Source organism: Choloepus didactylus, chromosome 1 (assembly GCF_015220235.1).
Source record: "Choloepus didactylus isolate mChoDid1 chromosome 1, mChoDid1.pri, whole genome shotgun sequence".
Taxonomy (NCBI): domain Eukaryota; kingdom Metazoa; phylum Chordata; class Mammalia; order Pilosa; family Megalonychidae; genus Choloepus; species Choloepus didactylus.
In genome coordinates this window covers 87,634,479-87,659,686 of record NC_051307.1, presented here as the reverse complement: position 1 = coordinate 87,659,686, position 25,208 = coordinate 87,634,479, and the positions used below count along the sequence as shown (strand labels likewise).

Here is a 25,208-nt window from a genome sequence, read left to right as displayed (position 1 = left end):
ACTTTCTATTCCATTCTTTTAATTTGGAGAGTTTAATCCATTCACATTCAAAGTTATTACTTTGAAGGGAGTTCTTGAACAAACCATCTTATCCTTTGTTTTTTAGCTGTTATATCTATTTTTTTTTCCCGTCTCTTTTTTTCCTTTAAGTTACCCTTACTAACACTCTTCAGTTCTGTGCCCTTCTCCAGATCTCTCTCTCCTTTCTTTTTTTCTCAGTTGGTAGAGCTCCCTTTAGTATTTCTTGCAGGGCAGGTCTCTTGTTAAGAAATTCTCTCAGCATTTGTTTGTCTGTGAAAATTTTAAGCTCTCCTTCAATTTTGAAGGAGAGCTTTGCTGGATAAAGAATTCTCGGCTGGCAATTTTTGTCTTTCAGAATCTTAAATATGTCATACCACTGCCTTCTCACTTCCATGGTGTCCACCGAGTAGTCAGTACTTAGTCTTATGTTGTTTCCCTTGTATGTTGTTATTTGCTTTACTCCTGCTGCTTTCAGAACTTTCTCCTTTTCTTCAGCATTTGACAATCTAATCAGTATACATCTCAGAGTAGGTTTATTTGGATTTATTCTATTTGGAGTTCACTGGGCATCTTTGATTTGCATATTTATGTCATTTAGAAGAGCTTACAAGTTTTGTCCAGCTATGTCTTAAAACACTCTTTCTTTATCCTTCTCTTCTCCTTCTGAGACACAAATGCTTCATGTATTTATTCACTTCATGTTGTCCATCATTTCTCTGATATCCATTTCAAATTTTTAGATTTTTTCACCATTTGTTCTTTTGTGCATTCACATTCAATTGCCCTGTCTTTTAGTTCACCTATTCTTTCTTCTGCCTCTTCAAATCTGCTGTCGTGTATCTCTAGTATATTTTTAATTTGACCCACAGTGACCTTTTTCCATAAGATGTGCTATTTTTTAATTTACTCTTTCCAATTCTTCTTTATGCTCTTCTAGAGTTTCTTGATTTCTTGTATGTCTTTAGCCATCTTCTTGAAGTTGTTTTGGAGATTCATTTGTACTTCTTTAATTAATTGTTCTAAAATTTGCATCTCTTCCAGCTTTTTAATTTGTTTGTTTGGCTTGTCCATATCTTCTAGAGTCTTCAAGTGCTTTGTGATTTTCTGTTAGCTTTGGGGCATTTGCTTGTCTAGATAATGTTATTTTGGTAAATTCAGGATTATTTGAGCTACAGCTTGCTGGAGTGCAGTTTCTCTGCCCTACCAGGAGGTTGCGCTCTCATGTTGGTTTTCCTTGAACTTCTCTTGTGCACAGGGAGGAGTCCAAACTGGGTGGGGAAACCAATCACTTCAATTCTCCATGTGCACTGGAGACTGCCTGCCCTGGGGCTGCTACGTGGAGTCTGGGTAGTTAGGCAGGGAGTCCACTGAAGGGCACCCTGTGGATCAAATGTGCCTTGCTCCCTACCTGCTGTGTGCCTGTGAGTTTGTAGGGTGTGGGAGGGGCTCCTGATGAACTGTTATGGAGCTTTCTCCAATCCCCGCCTCTTGCTGGTGCACCCCCAGATTTCTGTGGGGGGAGGAGAGCAAACACTGCTTCCTGTGTTCCCTCATGGGAGCTCCTGGCCATCTGGCTGTGGAGGATCACCTCCCCAGCTAACTGCCAAGATAGGTGCATGGGAGTGGAGAGCCACTGCTCACTCCCTTGCCCAGAGGCTGTCTTGCTGCTGTCAACCTGGGAGACGGACCCAGCAAAACAAACTCACCCCATCCCGTGAGTCACCATCTCTTGTGTTTTTGACCATGTCCCCTCCACATACTGTGGGGGACCCTTTATGGCCAGTCACACCCCAAAATCGTGGTCCTGGGTATCCTCCAGCTCCTCTCTCATTTCTGCCTTACCTACTTGGCCATCTTCCTGGAAGTCCCCTCTTCACTACTTTTCAAGTCAACATTAAATGCTTACAACATGCCTCAACACTGGTTACTACTTACTTCATCTCCACTAACTTTGTTGGTTTCACTGGTTTGTTTCTCTCATCCCTACCTTTTAAATTCCTGTCTTTTAAATTTTAAAAAAATTTATATTTTATAGGTAAATATTTAGTTCATTAAAAGACCCACATTTTAGTAAGGTCTTAGTTAATAAATCAATCTACGGTGCTTTCTTGAGCTATGTTGAACTTTGGTTTCTTTTTGGTTTTCATTTTAATAGAAATTAATTAAATGAATCATAATCAATTAAATGACAAATATTTAAAACTATACATTATGAAAGTGTTACATCAGCTAAAATTTTATGATAATGTTTTCCTTTGTAGATTTTCATCCCAATAATGCTTGCTTATATTTCTTTATTTTACTTCATGTAAAAAGTTGTGGGGGTGGGGGTTGGAAAAGATGATTACACAAGGATAGCAACTTTTTATTGTAAACTGATTTTGGCTCCTGAAATCTTATCTCTAAATTTTTAAAATAGATATGAGAAAAATAGCTGTCTCAAGTTCCTTGAGTAGCAGATTCAGATATTTTCACATAGGGGTCAGAGAAATTCCCTGCTTAGAATCAATTTTCCCACTGGCTAACTCTAGAAATATCAGATTTGAGTGTGTAAAAGTAGTAAGTAATAATCTAAGGAAGCTGCACTCTTTTAAACCCTATTACCAAAGAGCATACAAACTATTAAGATAAATATTACTATGGGCTTGAATAACTTCAGTTTTCTTTGATTATGACACTATCTTTGTTTGGATATATTGAGAGAGCACAGTTTATTTACAAATAGCATTAGTTAAAAAAAGAAAGTAATAATATGCAACATCCTAGCAATTATGACTGAAACTGTTTTTTAACACAGTACTCTTGCAGTAGTAAGCAAACTCAGTTTTCTTTTTGATTCTCAGAGGCCTGAAGAAATTCCCTAAACACTCTTCGTCAATTTAAAAATACCAAGCAAGCGACCAAGTTTCTGCCCTGCCAATTTTTTTTCCATTCTATCAAAGTCATGTTTACCTTAGGTTCTCCCTTGGAAGGAAATATATGAAAAAGTAAGTGAAAGATGAAAATATTTTATATTCTTCATAGATCTTCAAAGAAAAGACCATGATGTCCCTTGATAGATTACAGATCACTTGACAACAACTTAAGGGACAAAAGTGATTTTATTTGGTATGGTGTCATAAAATTATATTATTAATATGTATATTTGTTTTAAAGTTAGATAGCAACTCTTACTTGAGACACGGGATACTGTCCTTTGTTATTCCTTCACTAGCCACAGTGTTAGTGCTTCCGGAAAGACTCCTTGAAGAAGGAAGCTGGGATGAGAGATCTGGAAATGGAGGACTTGTTTCTGGTTCAGGGGTAATAATATCTTCAACATCGTACTGAAGTCGTACCTCCAATGACTTAAAAAGAAATCAAACGTTCATTTAATCTAAGTCATAAATAATCACACTAAAATAGCTGATAAACTTTGTAGTAATTATTCAAGATTTTTTCAGATTAATAAATTCAATATATAATAAAGTTGAGAAATTTTCCAAACTGAATTCAGTAGTGAATCATATGTAATATTCAATGACATTTGCATGAAATGTAAAATATTTTTTAATACTTCAGGATTGTAAGAAAAATACCAGTGAAGATATGGTTTTAATATAATAAATTTTCTCTAAGATAAAGTATAAATTGAAATTTGAAATATAATAAATACAAATGAGAAATTGGTCTTGGTTATTTCAATGAAAGAAATTAAACTGCATGTGTGTGTAGTATGTATGAGTATATGTGTGTGTATGCACATATACACACACCACTGTATGTATGTATGTATAAATATGTTTATATATTAAAAATCAGTATTTTTTCAGGCATTATAGTTTTAAAAACACTTTCATTCCATTTAGATTTCTGTTTAATTCAGTAAAAATTTATCAAAACAAATTCCATTTTTCTGTTGTTTGTTTCATTAGCAAAAGTTTTACTTATTCAATTTCATCTGCTTGAGGAGAAATGCTTAATGAAAAGCATATGGTAATTTGAGAGAAATAAAAAGGTGATCCAAAAACCTTTTTTAAAATAAAAATGTTATACCACCTTATAATTGCATTACTTTGATTAAAACAGACTTTATAATAAATATTTGCTTTTCAATGTCAAAATGAGCATTTTTGAGATTGAAAACAATTGCTTATGGAAAAATGACATTAGGTGATGCTGAAGAAAGCAATATTATAAAATGATTATCGTAATTACCTTCAATTACAAAAGAACCCTCTAGTGATACTAACAATTATCAATTATTGAGTGTTTACCATGCTTAGACACTATGCTAATGACTTTATATAATTCTTTAAAAAAATCCTACGAAACTGGTATTATTATTTCCCATGTTTTATTTTCCATTTTATATTCACAGCAAATTTTATATAGGTGATAAAACTGAATCTTATCCAGGCTCTACTACTAACTTGCTAGCCTTGTGACTTGCTCAGAACACCATTCAATGGTAAGACCAGAATTAAAACTCAGGTTTATATAACTCCATAGCCTTGATTTTTAACTAATATATTCTAAAAGGGTACTACTGAATTGTAGCTGTTGAGACAAAAAGTTATACAGAGGCTTGTAATAAATAATCTTTTATCTCTTGGTAAAATGGACCGGGTTGAGAAGGCCAATTATCTACAAATATCTTAATTTAGATTTAATTTAACCCATAAGAGTATCACTATTTTAGATAATCAAATAACTCCTTTAGTTTAAAAATTAAGTAAGCAGCCTCATATTTATTTCTCCCATAAAAAAATGTTGCTATATAGAAAATCATTAAAAAATAACCTTATCTAGTTTAGAAACTATCATTAATGGCAACTAGTTGACAAGAAGCAACAAATCAGAAAAACTTTTTAAAATTTAATAAAGGTAAAGAACAAAGCCTGCATTGAATTGACATTTGTACATAAAATAATTTTTATAATGTCTGTGTAAAACTTATAGGCATAATTCATCCTATGCAATAATATCAAATTTTGAAAGAGAATTCATTTTGTAACTTTAAGCCAAATTATTTTTTAATATGCTAATCTGAGTGACAATAATTTAAAATCCTATGACTTGAATTGCTGGCCACATACTATAGTCTTGATGGCTTAATATACCAAGTACTAGCCAAAATCTATGATAATAGCTTTCTTTTAATAACTGTAAGTGCAAAAGTTCATTTTAAATGACTTACCACTATTTCTGTTGTAATTTCTTGTCTGCTGAATTTATAAATGATGACATATGCAGAGACTCCTGACACACAGAATATTCTGCTCTCTGGACACCAGTAAATCATCTGAATGGCATATGGATCTTCCTCTACAATTTCACATGTTTGTTTCCCTTCTCCTGCCTTCTGTTTTTCAAACACTTTTGAAGTTTTTAACTTGTACAGCATCTGCAGAGTTACTATAAAATATTGAAGCATAGTTATCTTCTAATTTGAATTTAGTCCTTAGATGTTGTAAAGCTTTTTCAATATATTTTTTAAACTATAAAGGTAAAACCCAGGTAGAAAAAATAAATTACACTTTTAACTACTAAGTATCCAGTATCATGCTGTTATATCAGTACAGTTTGTCTGGAGGGAGAGGAGAGGGAAGAAATGATGGTTTATTGAAGTCACACTATGCGCTTAGGAATACGTAGGTGTTTTGAATGCACTCTCTCATGTGATCCTCAGAAAAGTCACATGAAGTGGATATTTTTACCCTCATTTATTGATGAAAACATTGGGGTTCAGAAAGTTCACAACTGAAATCTTCAACCTAATTCTCTCCTAAGGGGAGCCCCCTCAATCCTTTTTCATAAATTTTCTCTTAGATTGCTAGATGAGAAGTTGATGCTATCCCCAGAGGATTTACGCCCTCAACCAATTTTTAGATACTGCTTCAGATTGGAATCATTTGTAATTTACCTGCTAGCAATATTGGGAGCCCAAGAATCTGTAGTTATTTTAGAAAGGATCTTTTCTGAGGGGCTCTGTGCCAGGAAAGAATCAGTTATAATCTCACAAAACCCTAGGTTTGTGAACTGTTACCAGGAATATTTATTTGGGGGAATATTTTTCCATTTGGACCCTGCTGATGACTCCCCTGTTAAAAGCTTTGATTCTGCAAAGGATCCTGAGAAAACTAACAATCCGGGAGTTGTGAAGCTAGGGTGGTATCTGTTTAATAATGCCAAATTTTGACTGAGAAATGTTTTTTGTCACTTTAGGCTGTTATTTTTAATAGTTTATAATGAGTAAATCTTTACAAACTGGATTATTGGCCATGCACAAAAATTAAAATAATTCCAAGTATTAGCTAAAATCTATGATAATTGTTTTCTTAAATAATTGTAACAATGAAAGTGGAATTTTAAATAACGTCCCATTATTTCTGATGTCATTAGCTCACAGTTCCTAGGAATTTGAACAAATTCTTAGGGCATTTCTGGGGCTAAAATGCTTTAACATGTAAGTGTGTTAAAGTTTACCCCAAAGTTTAAATATAGCAGTTATCCCATGGTAGTGAGCTATTCCCCAGACCACTGCAGACTTTCTGTATTAACTATGACATTTGCTGGAGAATTGATTCTTAATCATTAGTAGTTTTCTATCTACACACAGATAAAATTAACATTTGGAAATACAATAGCAAAATATTTGCTCCAATGTAGACATGATCCTCAAAGTGTATTCTTATGAATATCAAAGGAATGTATTTCTAAGGTTCTTTTATGTTTTATGATCGACATATTAGGTCAACTGAATTCAACAAATATTTATTGCCTGTTAAAAATGGGCAAGACAACTGAGGAAAACAATATTATTTCCGTGGTATTCCTGCCAAAGTGCCTAATCTGAATCTAATCCCAAGAAACAGAAGTCAAACCCAAATTAAAAGACATTCTACAAAATAAGTGGCCTGAACTCAAAAATGTCAATATCATTAAATAAAGACTCAGGAACTGTTCCAGATTAAAGAAAACTTAAGAGACTGATGACTAAAGAAATGATTCTGGATTTTCTTTTATTATAAAAGATATTACTAGAACAACTGATGAAAGCTGAATAAAATCTGCATATTAGATGAAAGTTTTATATTATTTTTAATTTCCTGATTTTGATAACTGTACTTGGGTTACAAAAAAGAATGTCCTTGTTTGCAGAAAACAAATGCATAAATATTTAGGGATATATAGTCTTAGAGAAGCATCATGTCTGCAACTTACTCTCAAATGGTGTAAGAAAAGCTATATATGTATATATAAATAGAAAGGTGGAAAAAGGGAGAGAAGGAAAAAGAGGAAGAAAAAACAAATGAATTAATACATTAACATTTGGGGAATCTTTGTAAAGAATATATAGATTTTCTAGCACTATTTTTGTAAGTTTTCTGTAAATTTGAAATTATGTCAAACTAAGATAGCTTTTAAAATAGGCAAGGCATTGTATTAGGTGTTGTGGCTGGCTTTTGAGGTCCAACAGGATATCAACTCCATGATTTTGTTATATTATAGGATGAAGGTAAAAGGATTTCACAGATGTATTTAAGGTCCCTACTTAGTCAACTTTAAGTTGTCAATAGAGAGATTACCCTTAATGGGCTTGACCTATTCAGAGAAGAGAGATGCTCTCTTGCTTGGCTTTGAAGAAACAAGGCACTGTAAGTTTTAAAGCTGCGAGAAAATGAAAAGGCATGTGAATTTGGAAGAGGACCCCAAGCCTCAGATGAGACTGCAGCCCTCTTGGACACCTTGATTACAACCTTGTGAGAGAGACCCTGAGCAAAGAATCAATTCAACTAGAGCTGGACTCCTGACCCACAGAAACTGTGAGATAGTATTCACGTGTTGTTTTAAGCTGCTAAATTGTGGTAATTTGTTCTTCAGCAATAGATAAGTAAGACATAATAACAAACTCAATTATTCAAATTCAGTATAACTTCACTTCTGGCATTAATGATGTAGAAAACAAAATTAGCAAACTGAGTAACATTTTTTCAATAACATCTATTACTTTGGAGATAGGCCTTTATAGTTGATCACTGTAAAAACAATAAATATGCTACAAACCTTTGCAATTTATGTTCTTAATGTGATATTTTTTTTTTATTAAAAACCCTAACTTCTTAAAATATTTATTATACAAGCTTAGGGTGGTAGGCATTCTAATAATTAGAGTCTTCAAGGGACCTGTCACATTTTAGAAGCTAAAGAGTGACTTTGAGGTAATGGGAAAGGAGCAATGGCATAACTTTGCAGTCAGTTTTGCTCCAGGAATAAACTCAGATAAAATCAGAAAAGAATCATCAAAATAAAATCTGTTGCCCTTTGCAATTTCTCTCTGAGCATTCCTCTTTACTGTGTGAGGAAAGAAATGGCCTCAAATTCATGGCTTTATGCCTTTTAATCTTTTAGTTTCACTGATGTTCTGCTTGGTTTCTGAGGGCCTTTAGCTGTGGGCTAAGGGTATCATCAATATTCAACCTTCATCTCTCTGATTTTCTGTTTATTACAATCTTCTTTAGAAACTTTTTACCTCCTATAACTTCAAACATCACTTTTAGGCTGCTTGTTTATTAGTTTCCATTCCTGATGGTTCTCCCTACCTGCCAGACGTTGTTACTCGGATTTCCTGGTATTACCACAAAACTCAAACCTCCAAAGCTCTCCTGAAGTCCTTATTTCCAACAGAGTCATCTACATTTTCCAGGTTATTCACTCCAAAACGAAGAGTCATGGCTCACTTGTTCTCCTCCTATCCCTGTCAAAATCTTAATCATCCTCCAAAACTCACATCAAAATATCCTTCCTGTATATACCTGGTCCAAATAAATTTATTTTTTCTGTGATAACAAATAGAATTTGGCTTGTTTCACATTTAGAATTCTTATATTGTTTGTCCTGTAGCTATATATGTAAATTCCTTTGTCATTTTTAGTGACTGTAAGTTTTCTGAGGGGTATGAGTCTTAATATCTTTATATGTCCTTCAACACTGAGAATAATACCTTACTTATTCCTTACATTACACAATTCTCAGGAGTTTAAAAAGGCTTTTCACATTTATCAAATTATTTATTTTAATTCTCCAGGGTTTGGTAGACAAAATTCCCTGAACACAGTTAGTCTAACAAAGTTTAGTTCATTTTCCAATGTATGATGTTCTTATAGATATAATGGGTTGCTGATAGCGACTGAGTCTTGTTTCTTATAATAGAAGAAAACTACCGTAGAGATGATGCTTAAACTCAGTTAAGAATATTGAAAATGGATCTTTGCAACACAACCACATATGTGTGTTAAAGATTCATCTGAAATGTTAAATGTCCAAATTAAAAAGTGGTAGATGGTTCTGAGCAAATATTAATAAAGTATTTTCTGTTATCCATAGAGAAATTTAAAACTTACTTGCAGAAGCATCCCAAAATTTTATTGATCCATCTGCATGACTAGATGAGAAATAAATTAGCATTAATTAAAGCATAGTAAATAAAAAAATCAAAATCACTCCAAAGCACAAAATCCTGAGTTCTGTTGTTAAAATTTTGATTAAAAAATACCAATCTAATGAAAACTAATGTATGATAATTCATTTCTAAGATCAAAACAATGGTTTATTTTTAATCAATTCACAATCGAAATTAAGGAAAATAATAATGGATTTTAAGACAACAAGATTTTACGTATAACAGAAAGCCAACAAGATTTTATGTGTAATGAATGAGTGTTCCTAATTCTTCACATCCTCTCCAACACTTGTAATTTTCTGCTTTTTCTTTTTAAATAGTAGCCATTCTACTACAATGGTATCTCATTGTGGCTTTGATTTACATTTCCCTGATGGTTAGTGATGTTAAGCATCTTTTCATGTGCTTTCTGGCCATTTGTGTATCACTGCAGAGATGTCTATTCAAGTCTTTTTCTTGTCTTAATTGGGTTGTATTTCTTCTTATTGTTGAGTTATAGGATTTCTTTATATGTTCTGGATATTAAAATCATATCAGACATGTGGTTTCAAAATATTTTCTCCCATTCTATAGGTTGTCTTTTTAATTTAATGATAAAGTACTTTGATGAGCAAAGTTTTAAATTTTGATGAGGTCCCATTAATCTACATTTTCTTTTGTTGCTCATGCTCTGGGTTTAAAGTTAAGAAACCACTGCCTAACATAATGTCCTGAAGATGCTTTCCCACATTTTCTTCTAGGGGTTTTATAGTTCTGATGCTTATATTTAAGTCTTTGATCCACTTTCGAGTTGATTTTTGTATATGGTGTGAGGCAGGGGCACCTTCATTCTTTGCATATGGACATCCAGATTTCACAACACCATTTGTTGAAGAGACTATCCTTTCCCAATTGAGTGGTCTTTGCCCTTTGTAAAAATCAGTTGGCTACAGATGTGTGAGTTTATTTCTGAGCTCTCAATTTGGTTTCATTGGTTTATATGTTTGTCCTTGTGCCAATATCATGCTGTTGTGATTATTGTGTCTTTACAATGAGTTTTAAGATTGGGATGTGTGTCTTCCAACTTTGTTCTTTTTTAAGATAGCTTGACTATTCAGGATCCCTTACCCTTCCATATAAATTTGATGATTGAATTTTTCATTTATGCAAAGAAGGCTGTTGTGATTTTGATTGGGATTGGGTTGACTCTTTAAATTGCTCTGGGTAGAACTGATACCTTAACAATATTTAATCTTCCATTCCATAAAGAGGGGATGTCCTTTTTATTTAGGTTTCCTTCTATTTCTTTTACCAACACTCCATAGTTTTCTGTGTAAAAGTCCTTTACATTCTTGGTTAGATTTATTCCTAGACATTTATTTTAATCGCTACTGTAAATGAATTTTTTTCTTTATTTGTCCTCAGATTGTTACTTACTAGTGTACAGACACACTACTGGTTTTTGCATATTGATCTTGTACCCTGCCAGTTTGCTAAATCTAGTCACTTTGTTGTGGATTTTTCAGGATTTTATCTATATAAGCTCATGTCATTTGCAAATAGGGAAAGTTTTACTTCTTCCTTTCCAATTTGGATGCCTTTTATTTCTTTTTCTTGTCTTACTGTTCTGGCTAGAACTCCCAGTACAATGTTGAGTAATAGTGGTGAACAGTGGGCATCTTTGTCTTGTTCCTGATCTTGGTTTTATCCAGAAGGGGTGCTGGATTTTTTCAAATGTCTTTTCTGCATCAATTGAGATGCTCATATGTTTTTTCCCTTCATTCTGTTAATGTGGTATATTATACAACTTGATTTTCTTATAGAGAACCACCCTTGTAATGGCTTACTTTATTTTTTTAACATTATTGAGGTATAATTTACATATAATATTCACCCATTGTAAGTATACTTACATTGATCATTTTAAGTAAATTTGTACAATTGTCCTAACAAAACCATATCCAGTTTTAGAACACTTCCAACACCCCCAAAAAGTTTTCTTAATGACAGTATGCAATCTTTCCCAATCTCAAGCACAGGAAACCACTGATCTACTTTCTGTCTCTATAGATTTGTCTTTTTTTCCTCAAAACTTTCATAGAATTAGAATCTATACAATATTAATCTTTTTGTCTGTGTATTTCACTTAGAATAATGTTTCTGAGATTCATTCCTGCTGTTACATGTCAGCAATTTGTTCCTTTTTATTGCTAAAATTGTTCTATGTATGAATACACCCCATTGTCTTTACCCACTTACCAGTGGATGGACATTTGGGTTGTTTTCAGGTTTTGGCTATTACAAATAAAGCTGCTATGTCTTTGTTAGGCATTCTAACCATACACTTACAACAACAAGAAAAAATCCATTATAGAAAATCCTACGGGATGTTGGTCTGAAAGTCTAAAGTCCCTAACTGTATTGAATTCTATTTTATTCTATCAGCAATATTTGATATGCAAGAACAAAATAAGTAACTATATTTGATTTATAAAATAATATATTGAAACTGTGTAAACTAATCACCCAACCAAAGACTAACATTACTAAAACTTACATCTACATATGTGCTACTCTCCATCCCATCTCCCTGCCTCCTCAACAAGTAACTACCATCTTGAATTTTTTTAATCATTCTCCTGCTTTTCTTTATATTATCTCACACACATATATATACATGTATATGAATGTATGTTTAAACAATCTATTGTTTAGTTCTGCTGAATTTTTGAGCTTCATAAATATGGTATCATATTGTACATAAATTTCAGGAACTTGTTTTTTTCATGTAACATCATATTTATAAAATTCATCCATGATGTTTACTGTAGCTATATTTCATTTATTTTCATTGCTACCTATAATATATATTAGTCTCCTTTAGTCCCTTGTGTGATTATGCCACAGTTCATCTCTTTTTCTGCCACTGGGCATTCAGGTGGTTTATTTATTTATTTATTTATTTTATTAAAAAGAGTGCAGCTATGAAGTATAAGGGAGTACAGTTAACAAACGATTTAGCTTGAATAATACCAACTGAGCATCAATTGTATAGAAAACATGCTCCTATATAGTTGTCCCCCTTTTATGCTGTCAGCAATTACATCTATATACATTGTGTACCCATTTACATGGATCTGTGATTAATTTTATAGCTTTTAAATATAACATAACAAGGAAAATGAGTTTCAAACCAGAAATACAATAATATTATCTTTTATATTTACCTACACAGTTAACCTTACCAGTGGTCTTTATTTTTTCATATGGCTTCAAGTTATTCTCTCATGTCCTTTCATTTCCACCTGAAGCACTCCTTTAGTGTTTTGTGAAAGGCAGGTCCACCAGCAAGGAACTCCTCCAACTTTTATCTGGGAGTACCTTAATTTCTTCTTCATTTTTTGAAGGTTTGGTTTCCAGTATATAGAATTTGTAGTTGACAGCTTTTTTTTTCATTAAGAACTTAAAAATGTCATTTCACTCCCTTCTAGCCTCTATGGTTTCTGATGAGAAATGTGCTGTTAATCTTACTGAGGAGTCTTTGTACATGAAAAGTTTGCTTTTCTCTTGCTGCTTTAAAGATTCTCTCTTTGTATATTGCCAGTTATGTGTCTCAGTGTGGATCTTTTTGTGTTTATCCTTCTTGGAATTTGTTGAGATTCTTGGATATGTAGATTCATGTCTTTTATCAAATTTGGGAAGTTGTCAGTCATTATTTTTTAAGACTTTTCACTGCTCCTTTCTCTATCCTCTCTTTCTGTAACTTCCAAATGTTGTTACACTTCCTGGTGTTCCGCAGGTGTCTCAGGCTCTGTACATTTTTATTTGCTCTTTTATTTTTCTTTCTGTTCCTCAGACTGGATCATCTTAATTGACCAGTCTTCAAATTAGCCAATTATTTATTCTGCCTGCTCAAAACTGCTCAAATCTTTTGACTCCATCATGAATTTTTCATTTCAGTCACTGTATTTTGAGCTCTAAGATTTGTTTGGTTCCTTTTTATAATTCTATTTAAATTCCTATTTAAATGTCTTTTTATAATTCTATTTAAATTTTATCTATTTATTGATATTATCTATTTGTGGGGCATCATTACACTAGTTTCCTCCAGTTCTTTTAGCAGATTTAAGACAGTTGATTTCAAGCCCAATATCTCATCTTCAGGGCTCGCTTCCATTAATTTTTTTCCCTATGAATGGGCTATATGCTTTTTTGTTTATTTGCATGCTTCATAAGTTTTTTGTTAAAAGCTAGGTATTTTTAATATTATAATGTGGCAACTCTGGAAATCAGATTCCTCCCACTTCCCTAGATTTGCTGTTTCTTCTTGTGGGTTATTGCTCTTTCTTTAGAGACTTTTCTAAACTATCTTTGCCATGAGTGGCCACTGAAGTCTCTTATGTTAGCTTAGTGTAGAGCAAAATGATTTGACACAGATTTCCCTAAACACCTTGAGAAAATCAATACTCATCTGATATTTGCAGATTGACTCTGCTTTAGAGGACTCCTTCAACAGTTGGCCAAGTCTAGAGGTTTGAAGCTGTATGTACCCCAGAAAAACATATTATTAAATCTAATCCATTGCTGTGGATGTAAACCCACTGAAAGTAGTACCTTTTGTTGAGGATACTTAGTTAAGGTGTGTCCCACCTCAATCAGGATGGGTCTTAATCCTATTATTGGAGTCCTTTATAAGTGGAATAAAGAGAGGGAGACAGAAAGCCACAGAAGCAAGAAGCTGAAATCAATGAAACCCAGAAGAGAAGGGAGAGACCAGCAGACACCGCCATGTGCCCTGCGATGTGACAGAAGAGCCAAGAGTTGCTGGCAGCCAGTCTTCAGGAAGAAAGCATTGTCTTGATGATGCCTTTATTTGGACATTTTCCCAGCCTCAAAACCATGAGCAAATAAATTCCCATTGTTTAAGCTGACCCATTTTATGGTGTTTGCTTTGAGCAGCCTAGCAAACTAAAACATCAGGTCATTCACAATTGTGCCATAGCCTTTACCTCTTGTTTGTGCAATGCCTAAAAGTCAGCCAGATGTGAAAGCTGAAGGTATTCTCAGGTTTTTAATGCACTTGCATCCAACCCTGGACATATGATGGCCTTCTAGATTCCCTGGTATATGCAGGAACTTTGCAAAGTCTTTATTCCCTCAGTTATCTCCTTCTTTTGACTCCTCCATTCAGGCTTTCTAGTCTGTTTATTGCTTGATGTCTTAGTTTCCTAGGTGCTCAAACAAATACCATACAGTACGTTAGCTTAAATAATGGGAATTATTGACTCACACAAGACTTTTTCCCCTGAAGACTGTGGCCTTCTGGGCCTGACTGCTGGGGATCCTGGGTCCTCAGCTTTTCTATCAAATGGCAAGGCATATGATGGTGTCTTCTCCTTTTTCTTCTGAGTTTTGTTGACTTCAAGCTTCTGGCAGCTCCTCCTAGCTTCTCTCACCATGTCCAATTTCCTTTGCTTATAAGGACATCAGCATATTGGATTAAGGCCCACCTTCATTCATTTTGGGCATACCTCCACTAATGACATCTTCAAAGATCCTATTTACAAATGGGTACATACCCACAGGACCATGCCTTCTGTGCGGGACATGATTCAATGCCCAATCTCTTGTCTTAGGCATCTATGGCTTCACATCTGCCTTTAAATACTTTCAGCAAATATTTCCTGGGAAGCCAGTTCAGCCTTAGGAAAAGTCTGAGAGGGATGACACAAAGGTAAGTCCTTGAGCTGATGCTTCAGGGAGACATCAGAAAAATAAAAAGACGAGAGCACTTTGTGAATAAGGTCCTTATTGCTCCCTGTGTTATGAGCAAGCTTCACCAGGAATGTGGACTGCCAACTTCATGGCTGCCACAAAGATGGATAGTGGGAGATTGTAAGTATTAAGTTAAAATGCCACCATGCTCTCTTACCAAAACTCAGGAGTTTTTTTTCTTCATTAAGAATCCCCCTGGTGGTTTTAAGTTTTTAATTAGATTCCAAAGTTCCAAAAAAGTTGATTTTCACTGCTGATTTTCCAGCTTAATCATTTATTCCATGGAGAGATGGAGTTTTGGGGTTCCCTACTCCACCTCTTTTGGTGCCATCACTATCCAATATATTTAGACAAACTTTTTATTGAACTATAACATACAGCACAAATCGTAAGGTAAGAGCACGATGAAATGTCACAAAGTAAACATGTTTATATAACCACTATGTCTAGACCTTTATGGTCAATAATAGGTCAGAATTATTCATGTTATCTTGTGAAGCAATAGATTAAAAGAATTTTTAGTTGCCATTTAGAATTTCATTGTATGAATATATTATAGCATATTTACTCCTTCTACTGCTATTAAACATTTTGATTGTTTCCAGTTTGTGGCTATTACAAATAATGCTGTTCTGAATATTCTTGTATCTCTAGATATACACATTTCTGTTAGACATATAACTAGGAGTGGAATTTTGGGTTCAAAGAGTTAGTAGATAGCTCCAAAGAGTTTTTCAAAGAGACTATAACCAACCTAAACTCCCACTAGCAGTGTGTTGCTCCACATCATTAGAAACAGATGTTTTCGTCAATCCTTTTACAAATTTAGCCATACTGATGGGAATGTGCAGTGGTATCTCAGAAGCTTACATTTGCTGATGACTGATGAGCATCTTTTCATATATTTGTAACCATTTGTTACCTCATTTGTTAAGTTTCTTGCAAATTTTTTTTCTACTGAGTTGTCTTTTTCTAATGGATTTCTGGGAACTCTTTATGTGTCCTGATATAGGTGCATTATTGGTTATATGTGATGCAAAATCTCCTTGTGACTTGAATTTTCTTTTTCTTTATTCTGTCTTTTATGGACAAGAAGTTCTTAATTTTAATGTAATCTAATTTATTAGTTTTTTCCTTTAGTCAGTGCTTTTTTATGTCTTACTTATCATTCCAAACATCAAGAAGACATCCCCCGGTATAATCCTCCTGAATCTTAATTGTTTTGTATGTCATATTCAAGTCTTTCGTCTGCCTGGAACTGCTATTTTTTTGTATGATGTGTAGAAGAAAATATTCCATATGAATATTCAATTAACCAGCATAATTTATTGAAAAGACCATCCTTTCCTCCCTGCCTTCTCATGCCATCTTTGTCATAAGTCAAGTGTCTCTATGTGCGATAGATTTATTCTGGACTTCCTATTATATTCAGATTTTTTTGTCCATATTTGTGCCAAAACCATATGATTTTAATTAATGCAATTTTATAATAACTCAATATCTGGCAGGTAGTTTAAGTCTTCACTTTTTTTTTCATATTACCTTGGTTATTGCCCTTTACATTTCAAAATAATTTTAGAAACAGTTCATCAATTAATTGATGCTGATTATTTTTATGGGTTCACAGTAACTCTAGATCTACTTGGGAAAAGGTGCTATCATTACAAAATTGAGTCTTCAAATTAATGACCATAATCTATCCCTTCACATATTTAGGTCTTTTTGTACCTCTCAAATTTTTTTCACAGTTTTTAGTGTAGAAGTCTTATATGTCTTTTGTTAGGTTTATTTCTAAGTTATGATTTTTTCTTGCATCTTTCTTGTACTTTAAATTGTATCAAATTTTTTTTATTTTATAATTTTTTGGTAGTATGTAAAAATAAAACTGAATTTTGTATATTTATGTATCCCAGTGAATTGCTAAATTTCTCTGAATAATAACAGTTTTATATCTTACTTTCCAAACTTTATATTTTTATTTCTATTTATTGTCCTACTGAACTGGCTAGATCTACAAGTGTAATGTTGAATACCAGGGGTGACAGCTGGAATCTTTGCCTCATTCCCTACATAGGGAACAAAGCTTCAAATATTTCACCGGTATGATGTTTGCTGTAGGTTTTTTTTTTTCCCACCTGAAAACTCTTTTTCACACTAAAGAATTTTCCTTCTAATCCCAGTTTGCTAGGAGGCTGTAACAACAGACGATGAATTTTATCAAATGCTCATTTAATCTTACATCATTTTCAACTTTATTTTATGTGGTGAATTACATTAATTGATTTTTTTTGAACTATAAACCAGCTTTGCATTTCTGAAATAAAGTCAACTTGGTTCTGAAATATTACACTTTCTATATATCACTGAATTATGCTGGCTAACATCATATTTAGGATTTTTGTATTTATATTCATGAAACATTGGCTTAGAACCTTCCTTTTTAGTGATGCGTTTTTCAGGTTTCAGTATTGAAAATATGCTGGCCTTATAAAAAGATTTGGGAACATTCCCTCTTTGTCAATTCTCTAGAAGATGTGGTGAAAGACTGCTATATTCTAGGAATTTTGTCTCTTCAATTTTAATAGTATAATGTTGGTCATAAATATCCTCTTATTATTTTTAAATTGCTATTAAGACTTTAGTGGTATCCTCTCTTCTATTCTTGACATTAAAAATGTGTTCCTTCTCTATATTTTTCTTGATCAGTTTTGCAAAACCTTCATAAACTTTATCATTTACCTCTAAAAAGCAACCTTAGTTTTGTCAATCCTTGCTATTATATATTTACTTTCTATTTCATTAATTTCTGCTTTTAACATTATTTTATTCCTTCTACTTTTTTTGGGTTGTTTTGTCATTTTTTCCTAACTTCTGAAGCTAGATACTTAGAGAACTGATATTTAGTTATTCTTTAAAATACACAGTAATGATTATGACTTTACTTCTAAACACAGACTCAAAGGTATCCACATATAATGCTATATTGTATTTTCATTATCTTTCAATTTGAGATATTTAAAAACTTCTATTGTAATTTCTTCATTAACTCCTAAGTTAGTTGGGGGGAAGTTGGTTACTTTCCTAATTTTGTGAATTTTCTTTATATCCTTTTTATTAATTTCTAGTTCAATTACATCATGGTCAGAGAACATTTTATATATTATCATAGCCCTTTAACATGTATTGACACTTGTTTTACAGCCCAGCACATGTTCAGTTTTGTTATGTGTCTCATATGCAATTCAAACAATGTATACTTTTGAGTTGTAGAATATAATGTTCTAAACATGTCAGATCAGATTTATTAATGATGTTTTAAAAATCTATATATTATTGATTTTTTCTCTGATTTTTCAGTTTCAGAGAGCGATTTTTTAATATTTTTTCTCATTTATTGCAGGTTTGTCTATGTCTCCTTTCCAATTTTTGCTTTATATATTTTGAGGCTTTGCCCACAAAATCCTGCTAGAGTGACCTTTTTTATTATTTTGATATATTTCCTTTTTCTTTTAGAAATGCAATACTTGCTACTGAGTTTACTGTATTAGGCAGAATTCTAGAATGCCCAACATTTCTATTCCCTGGTGTACATGTCTCATATAATCCCTGAGACTGTGAACAATACAGGATATCACTTCCATGATAAAGTTAGTTTACCTGACATTAAGAAAGGGGAGATTATCCATGGGCCTAACCTAATCAAACAAGCCCTTTAAATACAGCTCTAGAGGTTAAAGGATAAGAAGTCAGAGATTAGAAGCAGGAGAATCATTAGATGCACAGTTGCTGATTTAAAGATGGAGGTGGGACATATGGCAAGGAATACAGGCAGCCTTTAGGAGTACAGAGTGAATCTCACCAACAGTCAGCAAGGTAATGGAGACCTCAGTTCAATAACATACAAGAAACTTAATTCTGCCAGCAACAAGAATGACCCCAAAAGGGCAAGTTTTCCTCAGAGCTTCCAAATAAGAATTCAGCCTGGTCAACACCTGGATTTCAGCCTTGTTATGCCTTGAGCAGAGATCCCAGCTGCTGGGATCCCATTAAACAGGTGTCGTTTTAAGCTGTTAAACTTGAGGTGATTTGTCATACAAAAATAGAAAACTAAAACATCTACCTTATCTGATATTAGCAGAGCTACATCATCCTGAGGGATTCACGATGTTCTCTCATAGTCTTACCTACTTTCTTCTCATCCCCATAACCTCTGTTGTGGTAGCATCTTATCTGTTCTTCATTTCTATAATTTTGTCATTTCAAGAATTCTATAACTGGAATCAAACAATATGTAACTTTTGGGGGTTGGCATATTTTGCTCAGAATAATTCTCTGGAGATTCATCCAAGTTGTTACAAGTATCAAAAGTTTGTTTCTTGTTATTGCTAAATAGTGTTCCATGGTGTGGATGTACCACAGTTTATTTAACCATTTATTCATTGATGAACAACTGGATTGTTTCCAATTTGGGGCTATTACAAATAAAGCAGCTATGAATATTCATTCACATGTTTTTGTGTGACCCTAAATTTTTATTTCTCTGGGATGAATACCCAGCAGTGAAACTGCAGTGGTCACAAAGTAATTGCATGTTTAGTTTTACAGAAACTGACAAACTGTTTTCCAGGGTGGTTGTGCCATTTTACATTCCCACTAATAATGTATGAGTGATTAAGTCCCTCTATATCATTACCAGCTATTTTGTGTTGTCACCATTTTTTTCAGACATTCTGATAACTAGGAAATAATGTCTCACTGTGGTTTCAATTTCCATTTCTTTGCTGGTTCTTGATGTTAAATATCTTTTCATTTGCTGATTTGCCACCTGTATATTCTCTTCATTAAATATCTGATCATGTCATTTGAGTTCTAAAAGTTCTTATATATTTTAGATACTAGTGCTTTGTCAGATTTGTAGTTTGCAATTATTTTCTCCCAGTATCTAGCTTGTCTTTTTTACCCTCATAAAAGGATCTTTTGCAGAGCCCAATTTATCAGTTTTTCCTTTTACAGATTGTGCTTTTGATATCACCTCTTAGAACTCTTTGCCTGGACCTGGATCTAGACAATTTTCTTCTAATTTTTTTTTCCTAAAAATTATATAGCTTTACATTACATATTTAAGTCCAGGTTCCATTTTGAATTATTATTATTTTTTTTTTTTTTGAGTCCATACTGATGTCTCCAACTCTAATACATCACTACACGGATCATTATAGCCTCCTACTCTTGCTTATCTATAAATTTGAACTCCAACAATGAGAAACATGGCTTCTACCATCTGTCACACATGTACTTAATTAATTTCCACTGTGCATGCTTAGAAGTATCAGAGTGTTAACTCATATCCCTGTGGCAAACAACTTTATCAACTTAATACAATGCTTATGTGCAATTACTTTGCCTTTAGTTTCACAGACTCCACTCACTTTCAAAGTTACTTCAGTGAGCATCTTCCTTAGTCTCTTTAAAGAGATTGGTTCAAACATTAGTAATACAGTTAGATTAACTTGTCATGGTTTGCATTCTTCCTGGGATCCCCCTACCTATAAAGGATTCTTTTTAAATTTGCAGGTATTAAGGTTTACTCTTTGGGCCAAAAAAGACTTTGGCAAATGCATAATATCATGTATCTATTACAATCTCATAAAGGACAGCTTCACTGCCTCAAAAATCCCCTGGACATCACTTGTTAAACCCTTTCCCCTTCTCACTGAAACCTTTGCAAATACTACTATTACTGTCTGTATAGTGTGCTTTTTCTAAAATCTTATATAGGTAATCATACACATTGTAGCCTTTTCAGACTGGCTTTCGCTTAACGATATGCATTTAACTTTCCTCCGTATCTTTTGGTCACTTGGTAGTTCATTTTTTTATTGATGAATAATATTCCACTATATGGATTCCCACAGTTTCTTTACCCATTTACCTACTGATGGACATTTCAGTTAATTTCAGTATGGGGCAATTACAAATAAAACTTCTATATACATTCATGTGCAGGTTTTTGTGTGGACATGAGTTTTGAATTCAGTGGGTATATACCTAGCAGTACAATTGCTGGATTGTATGGTAAGGTTACATTGAACTTTGCAAGAAACTGCCCAACTATCTTCCAAAGAGGCTGAACCATTTTGTATTCCTACCAGCAATGAATACGAGTTCCTGTTCTACATCCTCACTATCATTTCGTACTGTCAGTGTTTTGCATTTTAGCCATTCCATTATATCTGTAGTGGTCTCTCATGGTTGTTCTATTTGTAATTCTCTAATGAAAAATGTTGTTGAACATCTTTTCATATCTTATTTTCCATCTGTGTACCTTTGTTGGTGAGATATCTGTTCAGAATCCATATTTTGTTTGTTTTTATTGTTGAATTTAAGAGTTATTTGTATATTTGGGATATAAATCCTTTATCAGGTATGGGTTTTGCAAAGATTTTCTCCCAATCTGTGGCTTGCCTTTTCATTCTATTAACAGCATCTGTTTCAGTCTCCTTGCTGCCAAAACAATTACCATGCAATGAGTTGGCATAAACAATGGGAATTTATAGACTCACGGTTTTGAGGCTAATGTCTAAATCAAGGTGTCATCAAGGCAATGCTTTTTCCCAGAAAATGGTGGCATTCTGGGGCTGGCTACTGGTGGTCTTTGGTCTTTGGCTTTTCTGTCACATGGCAATGAACATGGTGGACTCTCCTGGCTTCTCCTTTGTTTTCCGGGTTCTGTTGACTTTCGGCTTCTGGCAGTTCTCTCTGTAGCTTTCTCTCTGTGACCTTTCCTATAAGACCTTCAGTAATAGGATTAAGACTCATCCTAATTCAGCTGGGCCACACCTTAACTGAAGTAACCTCATCAAAAGGTCCTATTTATAAGGGTTCACACCCATAAGAATGGACTAAATTTAAGAATTTATTTTTCTGGGTACATAGCTCTATGCCACTGGTGTCTTTTGCAGGGCAGACATTTTTTTCTACTTTTTTTTTTTTAAATTCAGTTTTATTGAGATATATTTATATACCATACAATCATCCATGGCATACAATCAACTGTTCACAGTACCATCATATAGTTGTGTATTCATCACCCCAATCTATTTTTTGAACATTTTCTTTATACCAGAAAAAGTAAAAGTAAGAATAAAAAATAAAAGTAAAAAAGAACACCCAATCACCCCCTCCCACACACACACACTACCCTATTTTTCATTTAGCTTTTGTCCTCATTTTTCTACTCAACCATCCATACACTGGATAAAGGGAGTGTGATCCACAAGGTTTTCACAATCACATTGTTAACCCCTTATAAGCTACATTGTCTTCAAGAGTCAAAGCTACTGGGCTGCAGTTTGACAGTTTCAGGTATTTACTTCTAGCTATCCCAATACATTAAAACCTAAAAAGGGTTATCTATATAGTGCATAAGAATGCCCACCAGAGTGAACTCTCAACTCCATTTGAAATCTCTCAACCACTGAAACTTTATTTTGTTTTATTTTGCATTCCCCTTTTGGTCAAGATGTTTTCATTTCCACTACACTGGGTCCAGATTCATCTGGGAGTCATCTCCTATGTTGCCAGGGAGATATACGCCCCTGGGAGTCAGGTCCCATGTAGTGGGGAGGGCAGTGAGTTCATCTGCCAAATTGGCTTAGCTAGAGAGAGAGGGCTACATTTGAGCAACAAAGAGGTACTTGGGGGAGGCTCTTCGGTACAATTATAAGCAGGTTTAACCTCTCCTTTGCAGTAACAAGCTTCATAAGCGCTAGCCCCAAGACAGAGGGCTCAGCATACCAAACTGTCAGTCCTCAATGTTTGTGAGAACATCAGCAACAATCTGGGTGAGGAAGTCCAACACTTCTGCATTTCCCCCCAGCTCCTCAGGGGAGCCTGCAGGACAGACATTTTAAATATCAATGAAGTCTAGTTTATCTTTTCATTATGAATCATATTTTTGGTATTGTAGGTGAATACTCATTACCAAACCCAAATTCACTTAGATTTTCTTCTATGTTTTCATCTGAAATTTTATGCTGTTAAATTTAGGTGTATGATCCACTTTGAGTTAATTTTTGTGAAATGTGTAAAACCATGCTGCAGCTGGATTCCTTTTATTTTTTTATTTTTTGGCATATGGATGTCTAATTGTTCAAACACCATTTGTTGAAAAGACTATCCTTTTATCCAATGAATTGTGTTTGCGTCTTTGTCAATGATCAGTTGAACTGATTAGTGAGGGTTCTCTATTTCTGGGCTCTTTATTCTGTTCCAGTGATCTAGGTGACAATTCTTTTACCAATGTCACACTCTCTTGATTACCATAGCTTCATAGGAAATCTGGAAATTGGTTATTGTGAGTTCTTGAACTTTCTTCTTCAGTTCTTCAGTATTGTGATGGCTATTCTGTGTCTGTTGCTTTTCTATATAAATTTTAGCATCAGTTTTTCCATATCTACAAAATAGCTCTATGGGATTTTGACTGGGATTGCACTGCATTTATATATAAAGTTGAGAAGAATGGATATCTGAACAATATTGAGTCTTCCAATTCATGAGCATGGAACATCCTTCCATGTAAAAATTTTCATCAGAGTTTTGTAGTTTTATGCATATAGATCTTATATAGATTTTGTTAGAATTATATCTAAGCATTCCTTTTTAAGGGGGTACTACTGTAAATGGTACTGTGTTTTTAACTTCAAATTTCAAATTTTTATTGCTGGTATATAGGAAAGCAAATGACCTTAGTATATTAATCTTGTATTCTGCAACCTTGCTATATCAGTAACCCTGCTTATTAGTTACAGGAGGTTTTGTTGTTGTTGTTGTTGATTCTTTGGGATTTTCTATATAACCAATCATGTAATCTGTGAACAAAGGCAGTTTTATTTCTTTCTCCTCAATTTTATGTATCTTTTATTTCCTTTTTGTGTCTTATCGTTATCTAGGATTTCTGGTATGATACTCAATAGGAGTGTGAGGGGGTACATTCTTGTCTTGTTCCCAATCTATGGGGAAAGCAACTGTTTTCACCACCTTTAAGTATGATGTTAGCTGTTGGTTTTTAATAGATCTTCTTTATCAAGTTGAGGAAGTTTCCCTCTATTAATAATTTTCTGAGAGTATTTATCACGAATGCATGTTGGATTTCGTTAAATGCTTTTTTCTGCATCTATCGATATGATCATATTATTTTTCTGATGAATTACATTGATTGTTAATATGGTGATTACACTGATTGATTTTCAAATATTGAGTTATTCTTGCATTCCTAGAATAAACTCCTCTTGGTCTTGTAACACACATCATTACAGCCCTTGAGGGTGAAATTCTAGGCTAGCAGAATTTTGCATTTGCTGGTGTGGGCATGGCAACATCTTTTTTTTTTTTTCTGTGCTGTTTGACTGGAGTAGAGGGATCATTTTCTAAAAGTTTCTTATCTTGCTAGGCTGTCCCTTTCCTTGTCCCTTGGCTTGAGAAAGATGGCTTTTGTTGTTTTAGTTTTTACTTTTGTCTGTGCCCAGTGACATTTTCAGGTTGCCAGCTTCTTCAGCACCAAATCTGGGATATATAAGGCAAAAATAAAACCCAGGGAGCTCACTACAATTTCCTTCCTTGAGTCCTGAGGGCCCTAGCCAGCCTGACCTTTTCTCTTTACCATATGAATCACCTTATGCTTGTTTTATACATACATAATGTCCAGGGCTTTTAGTTGTACTTACTAGGAAGAACAGGGCAAAGTACATCTACTCTATCTTGCCATAAACGGGACACCATAAGTGAAACCCCTCATTATCTCTTAAATCTCTTTATTTGTAGCTATCTCTCTCTTTTCGTTCCTAATATTAAAATATGAAGTGGGTCATTGTACAAAATAGTCATATTTCTGGTGGTATGTTTTGAAGCATACTTTAAATAACCACCTGTCAGGGATATGTATCAGTGATTCTTGGATTTGGTGAGAATCAAGAGATGTTGAAAAGGA

General features: G+C 33.9%; 1 protein-coding gene across 8 annotated transcripts in view; it reads right to left on the bottom strand.

The window, feature by feature from the left end:
• Window positions 1-25,208, bottom strand: part of STXBP5L (syntaxin binding protein 5 like) — a 553,599-nt gene that overhangs the window by 180,537 nt on the left and 347,854 nt on the right. For all 8 annotated transcript variants that reach the window (XM_037836387.1, XM_037836395.1, XM_037836407.1 and 5 more), the window contains 3 exons: window positions 9,408-9,448; window positions 5,201-5,418; window positions 3,196-3,368 (listed from right to left, as the gene is read on the bottom strand). In XM_037836387.1, coding sequence (XP_037692315.1) covers window positions 3,196-3,368; window positions 5,201-5,418; window positions 9,408-9,448 — 432 coding nt within the window. The remainder of the gene's footprint in view (window positions 1-3,195; window positions 3,369-5,200; window positions 5,419-9,407; window positions 9,449-25,208) is intronic.